General features: G+C 44.7%; 1 protein-coding gene across 1 annotated transcript in view; it reads left to right on the top strand.

Annotated features, from left to right (window-relative positions):
* The first annotated feature begins 2,566 nt into the window (after positions 1–2,566).
* The window catches only part of CALM2 (calmodulin 2), a 22,836-nt gene continuing 11,387 nt past the window's right edge, over positions 2,567–14,015 (top strand). The window contains exon 1 of the mRNA XM_018576300.1: positions 2,567–2,730. Within this exon, the coding sequence (XP_018431802.1) occupies positions 2,728–2,730 (3 nt within the window). The 5' untranslated portion in view covers positions 2,567–2,727. The remainder of the gene's footprint in view (positions 2,731–14,015) is intronic.

A 14,015-nucleotide genomic window follows, 5' to 3' on the forward strand; every position in this document is an offset into this window, starting at 1 on the left:
CCAACTGCATAGTCTTTGACCAACTGCATAGTCTTTGACTATGCCATATAGTATGTCCATAGTCTCTGACCATCTTCTGTAGTCTGGTCATAGTCTCTAACCATCCCTTGTAGTATGTCCAAAATCTCTGACCAACACTTGTAGTATGTCCATAGTCTCTGACCATCCCTTGTAATATACCATTGGTCTCTGGCCATGTTCTGTAGTATGCCCATAGTATCTGACCACTTCTTGTAGCATGACCATATTCTCTGACCACCTCTTGTAGTATGCCCATAGTCTCTGACCATCTTCTGCAGGGCCGTCTTCAATAGTGGTTGGACCCTGGGCAAACATTTTCTTGGGCCCCCGCCCCTACCCACCAAGCCAAGCCCCCTACCTCCCATGCAGTTTCTCTCTCCACCCCAGCATCCCAAATCAATGTATTTATTTTATAAATGTTTAAAATGATTGGCCCAGTAACTGAAGGAGTGTTACAATCAGCCAGCGCTGAAGATATATAAAAAGTATATTTAAAAATATATGTGCTCGCTAATTGTAACACTCCTTCAGTTACTGTTTGTGAATCACCCCCCTTTGCAGAACTCACAAAGTCCGATAGAAGTGACATTTGAGACCAATCAGCTAGGCAAGTGATCGGTTCTCCTGCACATGCGCAGTGAGCCAATCTGACCCGGAACAGCCGACAAAGCTTTGGAATGCTTGACCTAATGGGCGGTCACACATTCCACCGCTGTCAAACTATGCAGGATTATGTTGGAATGTGTGACCACGTCACCTGTCACACATTCCAACGTAGTCACAAACTTTGACAGAACACCTGCTCTGTCACTTGCAGAGGCGTCCCCTGAGTAATACAGTAGTGAGGGAGGAGTAGGGTCCGGTGGCTCTGTCTGTCTCCGAAGCACAGGGATCAGAGCCTATCATGCATGCCTAGACCAGCCAGCCCGCCCAACTGCTTTACCAGTTGCTAGGCAGACAGGGGGCTGATAAAAAAAGGTCCCGAGCTCCTTATCTCTGCTGCCTGTCTGCAAGGGGATCAGAGTCTGTCATTGAGCCTGTCATTCACAGTGTCAATGACAGGCTTAATGACAAGCTCTGATCCCCGTGCTCTCCCCCCTCATCCTCCTGGTTTCCCTTATCTCTATCCCCCCCCCCCTGTTCCTTGCAGACAGGCAGCAGAGATTGGGAGATCAGGACTTTTGTCTGCTCTGCCCAGCAACTGATGACGTGGTTGGGTGGGCCAGTGTACGTATTTATGACAGCCCACCCATCAGCATCATCAGTTGCTAGGCAGAGCAGACAAAGGTCCCGATCTGTGCTGTCTGTCTTATCTCTGGAGAGATAAGGGAAACCAGGAGGATGAGGTGGAGGGGGGCACTGACATCCCACATCTCCAAAAACAAAATGACCGACTTATGCGGCATTATCATAAATGGATCATAGATGAGGGGACGGACGCCTGTGTGCACACCTGGAGATGTTCCTTTGACTTTGGGGCTGTGCAGGGTGTCCTGTGAGTTAAGCCTCGTTATGATACACACAACCTAATACACCCCAATGGCAATACTAAGATGGCAGGTCTATACTATCGATATAGTATAATGACGTGACTTTTGCTGGACTCAGCTCCGCCTCTAGCGCGATCTTTCTGGGTCTTTTGCTCTTTGATGATTTTCCGTTGTATGATCATTGTCCATACATTGGATATGTAACAATGGCCGTTTTCCTTATTACTAGTACTGCTTAGCACATATGTATTAGGCATTGCATTGATGAACGGCATATAACCACCACCATTTCTCAACTTTCCTCATGTAATATCAGCATCCATCTTTATTATATACTTTATTGGCCATATTTGTGACCCACTTGGGAGTCTATTGGGTGTTCGGCGCCCCTAAATGACTCATTATGCTTTATAACACAGGGTGTACTTATAAATGGGATCACTCAACTTTAACACATTTTTTCTACTGGCTTCAATTGAAAAAATTGCCTCCCGGGTGAAAGTTGTGTGAATACATCTACACATAGCTCTCTTATATAAGGGTGAGCAATGACCCTTCGTATTTATGGCCAGATTTACAGTGTGCCATGGGCGCTGCAGACAAGACTGTATAAGGGCTGCAGTGAAGTAAAGCAGGCGGGCATGTGTTGGCATAGTATAAAACTTGGAAGGCATGGCTCTGTCAGTACTATGAGCTCTCCTGCCTCCAGTCCCCTCCCAATTGCTGCTGCGTTTATCAGCAGCCTCTACTGCGCATGAGGCGCTGCGACCACACTGTGCATGTCCGAGTGACGCATTGCAGGTACCCAGCGGCCAATCAGCGCACAGCTCTTTCACCTCACACCCGTCTCGCCGTTCCTCGTCCACAGCCGCCGTGGGAAAGTAGTCCCCGCCGTTCTCCGCTAGCCGCTCATAAAACTATCGTAAACCGCGCAACACTAAAAACCGCTAGTCTTCCGATCCATCCTTAGCCGTTTTCGACCGGTGCTCACGGCTTCCGAACGGGAATACGGGTACAGATGTCGGTGCTCTGGCGCTTGAGAGAGCCGCGCCATCGATTTCTTCATAGTGGGCGGAGTCAGCGCGGCGGCGGAGGAATCCAGGGCGGAGGGAGGTGTTTATGAAGAGCGGTTGGCGGCGGTTGGAAATTAGTCCGAACCGAGCCTTCGAGGGGTGACTGTTTAGCTTGCTGGAGCTGCGCGCTACATCCATTCGAAATGGTGAGTAACGGCCGCCACCAACACCCTAGCCGGTCTGTGGCCGGTGCGGGCTGCAGCCTCTCTCCTTCTCTGTCATACCCGGGGGGCTCATTGCGCACTTGCTTAATAACCAAAGCGGAGCGTGGTTGCTTGCGAGAGCCGAGGCGGGCTTGTGTCCTGTCTGTGCCGGTACAGGCTGTTCGCTGGGAATGCGACGTTCTGGATGCAGACACCGGCAGACGCAGCGAGCTGGCTGTACACAGACTATGGCATGTAGCGCGATAGGATCGTGTGGTCATGGCGTAACATGAGCGAGGTGGCTGTTTTAAGCTGACTGCATACTATTCAATGCTCTTCCGTTGATTATCATTCAGGGGCCTCCATGATCTGATCCAAATTAAATGATAGACCTCTATTTTACAAATCTATATGAGATTGTATAGTGTATGCCCAGCTTCAGGACATTCTTGATGCAATGAAGTTATGTTTTTCTGTATCCACCCCATTCATTCTGCATGTCAGTTGTAGGAGGGCGATGGAGGGGTCTGGATGAGCTCTGGTGGCTATCGGATCTTTGTATAAATGGAGACTGAGTACATTGTATCTGCTCATGAGGTACTCCGCGTGACAGCCATGTGGCTCAGATCTCCATAATGGCATATACTATATACTTTTTATTGTGGGGTTTATGTATGGGGATGGCTGTCAGTGATCGATGACAGGTCTGCTTTGGTACCTCCTTCAGTAAGTGGTCTGTAAAATATATCCTGATGTATTAAGGGGGGTGTTGGCTTTGCTGGGTTTGGGGACCAGGCAGGGTAAGGAGATCAATGAGTGCCGTCATTCATTGAGCATTGCTAGGTGTAGCCTGTATATGAGGGCAGTACGCTTTCTAGTTACCAGGGTTTGAATAAAGCTAGGGCTTGCCGCATGCAGATCCCCCTCCCACGCCCTGCCGCTGCTGACTGACAGCCTCTTTGTATCCTGAAGAGGCTTGGAGTGCCTGTTACATAATCTGAAATAACCCGTCACAAACTGGGTCGAACAATCGCTGATACTCTAGGATGGGACGTTGGTGATTGTGGCACTGCTGTGACCTGTCATGTTTGGGACTTTAGTCAAACCTTTGTGAGCCTTTTTGTTACCGTGCACAGGATATCCATGCATGCTAATACTGATAGCAGCTCATGTATCTTATGTTATTTTTTTTGGCTTGCAGTAAACCTTTTCCTTTGTTTAGGTGAATGGCTAACGACATGTATGATGGGCTGCTTCTAATTTTTCTCTTTTTTTTTTAAAAAAAAGGCAGGAATGGCGTGCTGTCCTGGCCAAAGTTCAGCAGGGAAGTTTAACAACCCCTTAAGAGGGAGTTGGCCAGAAGGCTTGTCAGAGGCATTCATCTCCTCCCTAGATCAGGGTGGGTCCAGCCGCATTGTGCTGCAGTTTCCGGCAGGAAGGCTTTCAGTCCTGCCCATTCAGACTTGGGTGTTGTAGCTACCCAGGGGACTGTTCTAGGTCTGAATCCAATGCTTTCCTTCCCTGATCCATTTCATTATACAAGGCCAGTTCATATAGGAACGGGTGGTGTAGCTACCCTGTGGGACTGTTCTAGGTCTGGCTCCAATGCTTTCCTTCACTGATCCATTTTATTATACAAGGCCAGTTCATATGGGTGTTGTAGCTACACTGGGGCACTGTATTCTAGGTCTTAATCCAATGCTTTCCTTCCCTGATCCATTTCATTATACAAGGCCAGTTCATATAGGAACGGGTGGTGTAGCTACCCTGGGGGACTGTTCTAGGTCTGACTCCAATGCTTTCCTTCACTGATCCATTTTATTAGACAAGGCCAGTTCATATGGGTGTTTTTGCTCCACTGGGTAGCTCCCTGATCCATTTTATGATATAAGGCCAGTTCATATAGGAGCCGGTTTTATCACACTTTCGGTAGCTGTGGCCATTTACGGCATTACATTGCTGGTGTGAAATTATATATGATCTTGTATTTCAGGTTTTTCTTAACGCTTAGAAATGATGACTGTAGTCAACAATACATGTTGTGTTGCTGGCTTGTCCTATCTAGTTTAGCAACACTTTGAATGTATAAAGTCATCAATGTAAGAACATTTGAGCTTCCTCTAATCTGTTGTGCATTTTTGCTGTATTTAGCTTGTCCATGCAGTCAAGTTACTCCTGGAAGCTGAACGGCAACAAAAAGCACGTCCTTGTCTTCTCCTATAATATGGGGAAAAGTGCTGTGCATCATGTGTAGTTAAACCCTTGGCCTTGTCTTGGAGACATCAGTTGGAAGCCACTTGACAATATTTTTCATGTTAAGGTGATTTAAGGACTTGGCAGCCGGAGAAAAGGACCGGCTGGTTTGTGTGTTGGTGCCATTTTCATTACACAACCTGTACTGATTAGGAGTTAACGTTGTTGGCTTACTCTGTTGAAGATACTTGGGAGTCCTTGACCCTGGGTCATTGTCTCAGTGTTTGGAAGCCAGAGATGGGCAACCAAGTATTTTCACCTCTGCAGTGGCAACCTCCTCGTTCTTTTCAGGCTAACTTTAGTGTAACTTGTGGCTTATGATGGTAATCTTTGCATAGTATAGATTGCATTTAGCACTTTGAAGCATGTTTGACTCCTGAAAAAGCAGATGGGGTCCCGAGACTGGCCTGCCTCTGAAGTACAGTTGTCCATCTCTGGTTTAATAGCTGCCGACAGTTATTTTTTAACACCCAGAATGCTATTTCCTTTACTGTGAGATGCCAGGAAGTAATGCATTACTCAGCAGAAGCAGGCAAAGTAACAGTCTGTGGGGGAATGCCCAGTTGGGCTTGGCTTGCATGGGGAACTATTTCAGCTCTGGGGCACCCATATAGATGGTATTTCCAATTAGCTGTAGTTCTTAATTTGGGACTTGTGGGATGTTTGGCTACTACATCAAGTAGAGCTTGTGTTGGCCAAGTAGACATGGAGCATTCTAATCAGTAATTGAGGTTACAGCCCACCAAACTGCCATTGACCTGGTAATTGGTACAATACCTGCCCTCTCTTACCACCCAGTAGCCAGCCTTAATCGCATACTTGGCAAAAATAGCTATTCTTGATTTATAAAGACTGGTACTTAAATCTCAAACAGGACTGTGAAAGTGTTGGTCAAATTCTGTGACCCAATTCTGTAAATGGATTCATGTTTGGTGCCTGTATTCATGGAAACCTGTGGTGATGAAGATGACACTGGTCTTGACAAGCTTTAGTTTACATTCTAAACGCTAACCTGGAACCAGAGGGGAAGTCAGAACTCATGATCTGCTTACCTTTTTAAAGATCTGTCCACTTGTTTTGGGAATAAGCTTCATTTTGAAAGGGTATTTATCAGCCTAGAAATGGTTTCTTGCTGACTTTGTTCATATTCTGTGGGTTTTGTCCTAGCCTCAGGAAGTCTAGCTGACCTGACCATCCTTTTTGGTACTGGAGACATGGTGTACCTTTTTAGAGCATGCACCTTCAAAAACATAGCAACACCCATATCTTCTGTATCCTGACAAATCGCTTTTGAGGCATCTTTAGTGATGTCATGACTCTAAATGTCCACTGGGTCCTGGTTTGGGCCGCCCGAGACTGATATGCAAGTTGAAATGGAGGCCTTTACTGCCAACCTTCGGTAATGCTAGTTGCTTGGCTTTATAACCTCGGGCACTAATCTTTCATGCAGACCAGTCACCTTATTCCCATGTGTTCTTGCCAGTTCTAAATGTGTAGTGGATTTTATTCTTGATTGGTAAAGCCACAGAAAACGGCCTTTTTTAGATACTGGAAATTTGAACATAAACCTTTTTTATATATGAAGTATTAAGGCGATGAGATTTCTGCTCAAGTTCCAGGCTTTGTACTTCTACCATGGCCATTAGTGTGGCCTGCTGTCTACTGGAAGTTTAATTGTAAAATATTCCGGATTCACCATGAGTCACCAAAACCGATTTATGACAGAATTTGATGCATTGTCCAAGAAATAAACCAAAGCTTATATAACCAAAACCTTTTTTGATACAGGTTTAATTTAATACATTTGTGTTTTTTTTTTTTTGTTTTTTTTTGGCTATACAACTCCTTTTTTAGTATGGTTATCTAAAATTTACCATCAACTTTAATTCAGTTTGTATGCGCAGGGTAGGCCTTTCAATGTTCAACAGGTTTCTTTTAAGCATGATCTCGCCAGCATTACTGGGATTATCCATTCTTTAGGCAGACCTAAAGTCAAAGTACATGGAAAACCTAAAAGCAGCTGTCAAATGATTTGATCATCAAAGCTCTCCACCCTCTGATAGGCTACTGACTCCATGCCGCTTCAGCCTTATTGTGCAGTCATGTTGATGCCTTGGTTTTGGTCCCTTGGTCAGGAGTGGGAGGAATTGCTGAACTGTCAAACCGACCGGAAGAAACTAATTTGGCAGACAGGCCAGCTGAAGTTTTTACTATTATTTAGTGTAGTTTGTAATGAAGTATGTTGGCTTGCAGTATTCTAGTCATGTAATCATGTAAATCCTTAAAAAAAAAAACTCTAAAGAGCAAGTTACCCTTTGGCTGAAGTATAATCTGATATTTTGCATTCCCTGCCTTGGTCTTTCTACCCCTCAACATGCTAATTAAATTAAGCCTTCCTTCTTTCGATGCATATATTTTAGACCTAGAGATGTTATCACTAGGTCTCTGAATTTCTTTGCGTTACCGGAAGATCATGGCTCTCAGAAGGGGCTTGCAGGGGGTGCTGTACATAGCTTCCTAAAACATTACAGCACTCTAGGTTGTGGCCCCATTAGAGGCTCAACCATGAATGAACAGGGTAAAACTAACCTGGCAGTACATTTGGCCATGTAAATATGGTGTCTTGCATTGTAAGGAACGCTAAATTATTTATTTGAAGTCTGGGTGCTGTTTGGCATAACCACCTGGATATAACCACCTGGAGTCAGCAGGCATTGGCAGCAGTACAATGGTCCCAAGATAATTGGGAGCCATTGGTAACCTGCTGCTGGGACGTCACTAGACTGTGTGATGGGATGAGCACTATAAATAGCATCCAGTTGCTTGCCTACATCTTTGGTCTAGAAGAATGTTGCTTGGAATCCAGTTCCTGCAGGACACTGTTTTTGGAGCAGTTATCACCCGTGTAGTAAAGTGGTTGTTTTGTTTCCTCCACTGCTGTGGTGACACGTCTTGTATACCAATATGAATGAACCTGGATCAAGTCTGAGTATTTCTTCCTGCTACTTGGGTGGCACACTTTTGATCAGATAAAAAATGAAACATTAATTTAAAATAAAATACACAACTGGATGATACCACTGTAGGTGGGAGGTGCGTTTGGGGTGCCATTTAAATGAATGACACTACAACACACCTCCCGCAGCATTATTTGTCAGGCTGAAAATGAATTGAAAAGCTATGGCTGGGAAATGACAGCTGCCAGTGGCAAGATTCTGCAGACGAATGCAGCAGGTAGTGGGCTGGTGCAATAGCCAGCCTGCTATTGGCCATTTCAAATTGCAAGAGCATGCTAGCTACTGCTCCCGCCCACTGATTGCTGTGCCCTCCTCCATCCAACCAATTGATAATATTTGACAGCCATTATCGCTTAATTGATTTCGTTGGTTGCAGCTCTACTTGGATTGAATCAAATGTTTAACCTTCTCCAGTCTTTAACAGATGTAGGATCAGGTTCACCCGTAAAGCGGCACACACCGGCCTACATGTAATCCGCTGTACGCTGCAGTTTAACAGGATAGATGATGCCGCTTCGTTTCCATTTTCTCTTAGGGTGGCACTCGTATTTAAACTAATGCAGTTGTACCAGAATGTGAACAGAAAACGGTAAACCCAATGCTGTTACATGTGTTTGCAGTCCAGAGTTGGCTGCCTTTTCTGTTTTGGGATTTAGTCTGCATAGGAGACAGGCTCTTGCATTCACCGATCTGCTTTGTGGGGATGCTGTGCCGGTGGCAGCCTTATACCAAAGTTTGCTTCACATAGCACCAGGATCACAAAGTTCTTTTCAGGTCTTCTGCAGTCCCATTTATTAGGTTATTGATTTTTTGCTTAGCTGCTACATAAACTTCCTGATGCCCTGGGGTGGATCATGGTTATAACCTAGTACAGGCACAAATACTTTAAAGATTACATTTCATTAATATGTAGGGACAGCTACAGGCTTTTTCCTGAAAGCTTTGCATTGAGTAGTGCCTCTTGTTCACTTTTAAAGGATTATCTAGTCACACTGCTGGCATGGACAAAATATTCTAATCTGGGTCACCTCAGCCGCTCCTCCCCTCCCCGGAGTGTAACTTGTGTAATGGGATTGCCTTTTTTGAATGGGCTAGAATAGGCCTTTTCTCGGTCGTCAGTAAGGCCTCGTTCACACCTGACTGTTTTGCAGGGCGTTCTACACTCGACGAACGCTCTACAAAACGGTCAAAAATATAAATTGCATTGTAGTCAATGCTCTCGTTCCCACCTTGCCATATTTCCGCCCGTCCCTAACGCCCTACAAAACGGCCCACGCCTGAAAAGGTCCCGGGACTACTTTGGGCCGTTTTGTAGGGTGTTTTCTATTGGGATACAGCCAAGTAGTCTTTGGAATCGCGTGACTTTATTACCGCGAAATGCGGTAAAAAAACCGCGCGACGGTCGCTCATATTACAATACGCCTAGGTGTGAATGGGGGCTTAAGCTCATCTAGTGCTGGAAAATGCACTGAAGTTCTGTACATCAATTGACACTTATCTCACTCTTGCCTACTGACTTCTTTAGATTGTTTTGACACCACTGCAAGTTCTCTAAAGAGATCCTTTTTGTTTAACCACTTCAAGACCAGGTGTTTAGACCCCCTTCCTGGCCAGGCCATTTTTCAGTATTCAGCGCTGCACCTCTTGCCGTCCACCCATTAAGAAAAAACGGACGGCAGACTCGCATCAGCGGGTTGCCGTCTCCAGACGGCATTTTTTCCTGCTAGCGCACGCACGGTCAGGCAAGACCTGCTCGTTTCTACAGCCATTAACGGCTGTTTCACATACAACCGATCAGCGGCTCTATAGCCGCTGATCAGTTGTATGGCGTGAATTTCGTGCTTCATTGGCTTCCTTTGGGGTCTCCAGGTGACATTAGGGGTCTAGAGACCCCTAATGTCTCCATAGAATGTATTATAGGGGAAACTGGTTGTTTTTAATTTTCTGTAATTTTTCCTTAATGTATTCAAAAAATAAAAACCCCAGTGGTGAATAAATACCGGTACCACCAAAATAAAGCTCTGTGTCCCCAAAAAAGGGTATAAAATTAATTTCAGTACAGCGCTGCATGACGGAATAAATGTCAAAGTACCGCAGCGCTGGATACTGAAAAATGGCCTGGATGGGAAGGGGGTTTAACACCGCGGATGTCAACTGGTTAAGTAAGAACAATTCCATAAGATTGTGTGCCTTTTTTAATGTGTTGCATGTTTACCTGCAAAAGCCTCCCTTGTGAAGACATCCAAAAGCCCTGAGACTACTGCTGGGAGGTGCCATTTCAAATATGCTGTCACTTGGGTAACATTTTATAGTAGTAGCTGAAATCAGGCCTGCCAGCTGTGGTGCAACTACAAATCCCATTAGGCATTGCAAGACTGATGGGCATGATTGTCAAAGGCAGATGCAGGATGGGATTTGTAGCTTCCCCACAGCTGGAGGGTCAGAGCTTGCCTGCTCTGTAGTATTTACTTACGGTCTCCCCTTGAAGCTAAATAAATGGTGTAGAGGGGCAGTTAAAGGCACATTGCAGGTGAATGAAGCAATAAGTTAAGCTGGTGACAGGGTCTCTTTAACTAGGCCAACTGCTACTGTTCATAGGAGTGGGCAAAGCTTAATCCGGGAGCTGCAATAAATATGAAAACCGGTCACTACTCAAAGCTTTTGTTGGCTGTAAAGCTGCTAACAAGGTTGGTAAGCTTTCTGTCAATCACAAATGTGATTTTTTTTTTTTTAGGTCAAAAGGTGCATATAGTGCATATCTATTCCACGGTGGTGATGGTTATCACAGCACGTCATGACTACACTGGCATGTGGATTGTAGTCTTCTACAGTCATTGCAGAGGAAGTGTCTTGACTTCACCTAATGAAAATGCATGATTTTTTTTCCTGTACAGCCGCACTAAGTAAACCGGAGCCTCTGGGGCATTTAGAACAAATGCTACACAATGACCTGCTACTTATAACTTTCTGGAAATCGGCACCAGTGGTTAATGTCTGACACGAGATTTACTTTAAGTGGAACTAAATCCTGCTGGCCTTTATCTGCTGAGGCTGGTGTCATTTCGGCCTCTATTTTCATCTGCAACTGCCATGCAATGATGCTGCACACGTGACTAGCTATGACACCAGCCTTTTGAGAGCTTGAAGACTTAAGCTGACATGGCAATTGGGTTTAGTTCAGGGGTGGACAAATAATGAATTCAGAAGAAGCCAATCTGTCCTAACCTGTAGTCAGCCAATTTTGGAGCCAGATGTATAACTAGAGAAACTCAAACATTAAGTCCCAGCTGTAGTTTTTAAGCAGCTACTTGGCTTCTTGTATTTGTCCAGCCAGCTTTACCTCCACTTTACGGTTCTGAGAACTTGTGTATTACACTGCTGACTGTCCCGCTGTAGTTTGACCCACTCCTGATACAGCAATGGCTCCCAAGTATTCGGTGACCCTTTTCACAGAATACAAAGTAGTCTGTGAATAGACGAAGGGTAAACTAACGCTCATTGGCCACATACTGAACTACAGCAGGAGCTGTAATATCCACCATTGAACAAGTTAGTTTAAAGGACACTGCAGCAATTGGTAATGGAATACAGCTCGGGAGAGCTGACTTTGTATACAAACCTGAAATTAAAGAGAGAAAAAACTCCCTGGAGTTCCACTTTAATGAAAGGTAAAAGGCTTGTTTTTAAAGAGTCATGGCTGACTTATGGTGGACTGCTGCTGCTGGCCTCCATCCGAAAATGTTAGTTGCCTGACTGTTTATCAATACTGTACCATATTTGATCACTCAGCTGTAGATCATCAAATCATCTCTGAATTTTGGCTGACAGTCCTTCTGGAGGGTGGCTACTTTTGGTCTACCTGGTTCCTCTTTTGTAGAGTAGCCACCGCTTCAAACTCATTCCTGTGATGGACTACAATCTCATGTTTAAGTTTACAGGAGTGACCTTGGAGTGGTGACTACTTTACAACACTCAGGGGTCCATGAGGAACAAAAGTAGCCGCCCTCCAGAAGGAAGGACAGTGTCGGCACCAATACAGAGATGATTGGAGGATGTACAGCTGAGTGATGCACAAATAGGATGCTCTTTGTTAATCTTAACAATGCATTCAAGTTGTTAGTTTTAACGCCTGAGTTTAGTGACTCTAAATCCTTAATGTCACAGCCCCAAAACGAGCATGCTGTAAACAGTGTCAGGTCCTAACCTCTAACCTTATAGTTCACTCAAGTGGCCTAAAGCATTGAAGCCAGGACCATAGCATTCTCAAAGCAGACCTCGGCAATTGCAGCTTCTATTCTATCCTTCTCTTTAAAGCTGCCTGGTCAGGTTTAAAACCAATCTAGAGTAAAGGTTCCAGAAAGTTTCTCCTTTCCTGCAGTAGCCCATGTCTCCTACCTTCCCTCCAGAATGCTGCAGCAAATGTAAGTTGTTTTTTTTTTTGGCGTTTTAACAACTTCAGGGACGGTTGCAACCACTGCATGCAGCAGGGGGCACAGGCATCCATCAGGTTAGAAACTGAGGAATAAATGCATCAAACCTTCTTAATTGTGTTTTTAATGGAGAACTGAGGTGAGTGATTTTTCACTCAACCTCATAGTTAGAGCCGACGTGTGACAATGAAAATGTCACATGTCTGCTCAATAGATCGGAAAGTGAGTGAACACATACCGTCGCTCACTTCATAATCATCTCCCTGCATAGAGTGGTGACTGTCACTCACGGCTCCCTGCAGGGAATCTCCCCCCCCCCGCTCCAATACTCCAGCGCTGAGTGGCGGAACGGACAGGGGAGGGGGCGGGTACAGCTGGCTCTCCCTCTAGATAGGAATAGTCAGCTGTCAATCGCACAGCTGGGTGGATCTCAACCGTAATTTCAGGATCCGGCTGACTGTGTATACGGCAAGCTGTAGCTCACGATATACTGAGCTTTGGGTCACGGGAGGATGCTAGTATATGTCCTCCCATGACCCTTAGGAGAACTATAGGGAAAAACACTTACCCCATAGTTCTTCTTTAATGGCAAAAGTTCATGGAGGTTGTACAGAGGGAAGTATAAACTCTTCTGTTGCAGGGACATCTGGTTTTATTTTAGAATTAATCAGGTTGTTCAGCTATACCCTCCATCTCCAAGCAGCACATACTTTCTTTTGCTCCACTGATGCTTGATTCAGCAGCCAGGGTCAGGGGAAATTCCTGCTTTTTTTTTTTTTCTGGGTATTTAGGAGAATTTGACCTACAGTGTCGGTGGTTGGCCTGTGATGGAGCCCTGCATAAGCTCTGAATAGTGCAGCTTGGAGCATTCAGAGCTTATCACTCCCGGCTATGAGCAGGTTGTTGCCCTCCATGTGTAAAACACAGGTTTGCTTTTATTACAATAAGCTCCATTAGCTTTGGGGGGGGGGAGTGAAGCATTGCTAAACATGACACCAAGTTTCTATGTAACAAATATGGTGCCTCATGTACAACACTTTGCAAGTTGCTAAATATTCTTTATGCAAGTTATTCAAACAGAAGCCGAATTCTGTTCCAAGGCCAAAAATCTTGATTTGAAATTATGCATAACAAAACTTTCCATGTGTATCCCCTCAAATGGGATTTGATATGGGTTTTTCCAATTGTTTGGCACTTGTTCTCTGTGGATCTCTTAAGAACTGTCGGTTACCTTTTTGACATCTGACTCATGTCCTTATCCAGTAAGTTTGAGGACAGACTTGTCTAAGGGGTTGTGACATTCTTGCAATTGCTCAAATTTTAACAGTTTAAAGTTGTGTGTTTTTGTTTGTTTTTTTATAGCCAGAGATTGGTGCTCCTCATCATTCAGGACTTGTTTTGCTTGACTTCTGTAGAGCATTATAAAGCTCAGAATAGGCAATTCAGTGTGGGGATGGTGGGCAAAAACTACTTTAAATGTAGGTTTGAACACTAAAAGACGACTAATACGTTTCAAAGCACCATGTGCAGATCTACACTGAAGTAAGATTTTTTTTTTTTTTTTTTTTTTTTTTTTTTTTTTGGCTTT

This window comes from Nanorana parkeri, unplaced genomic scaffold (assembly GCF_000935625.1).
Source record: "Nanorana parkeri isolate BGI_ZX_2015 unplaced genomic scaffold, ASM93562v1 scaffold63, whole genome shotgun sequence".
NCBI lineage: Eukaryota > Metazoa > Chordata > Amphibia > Anura > Dicroglossidae > Nanorana > Nanorana parkeri.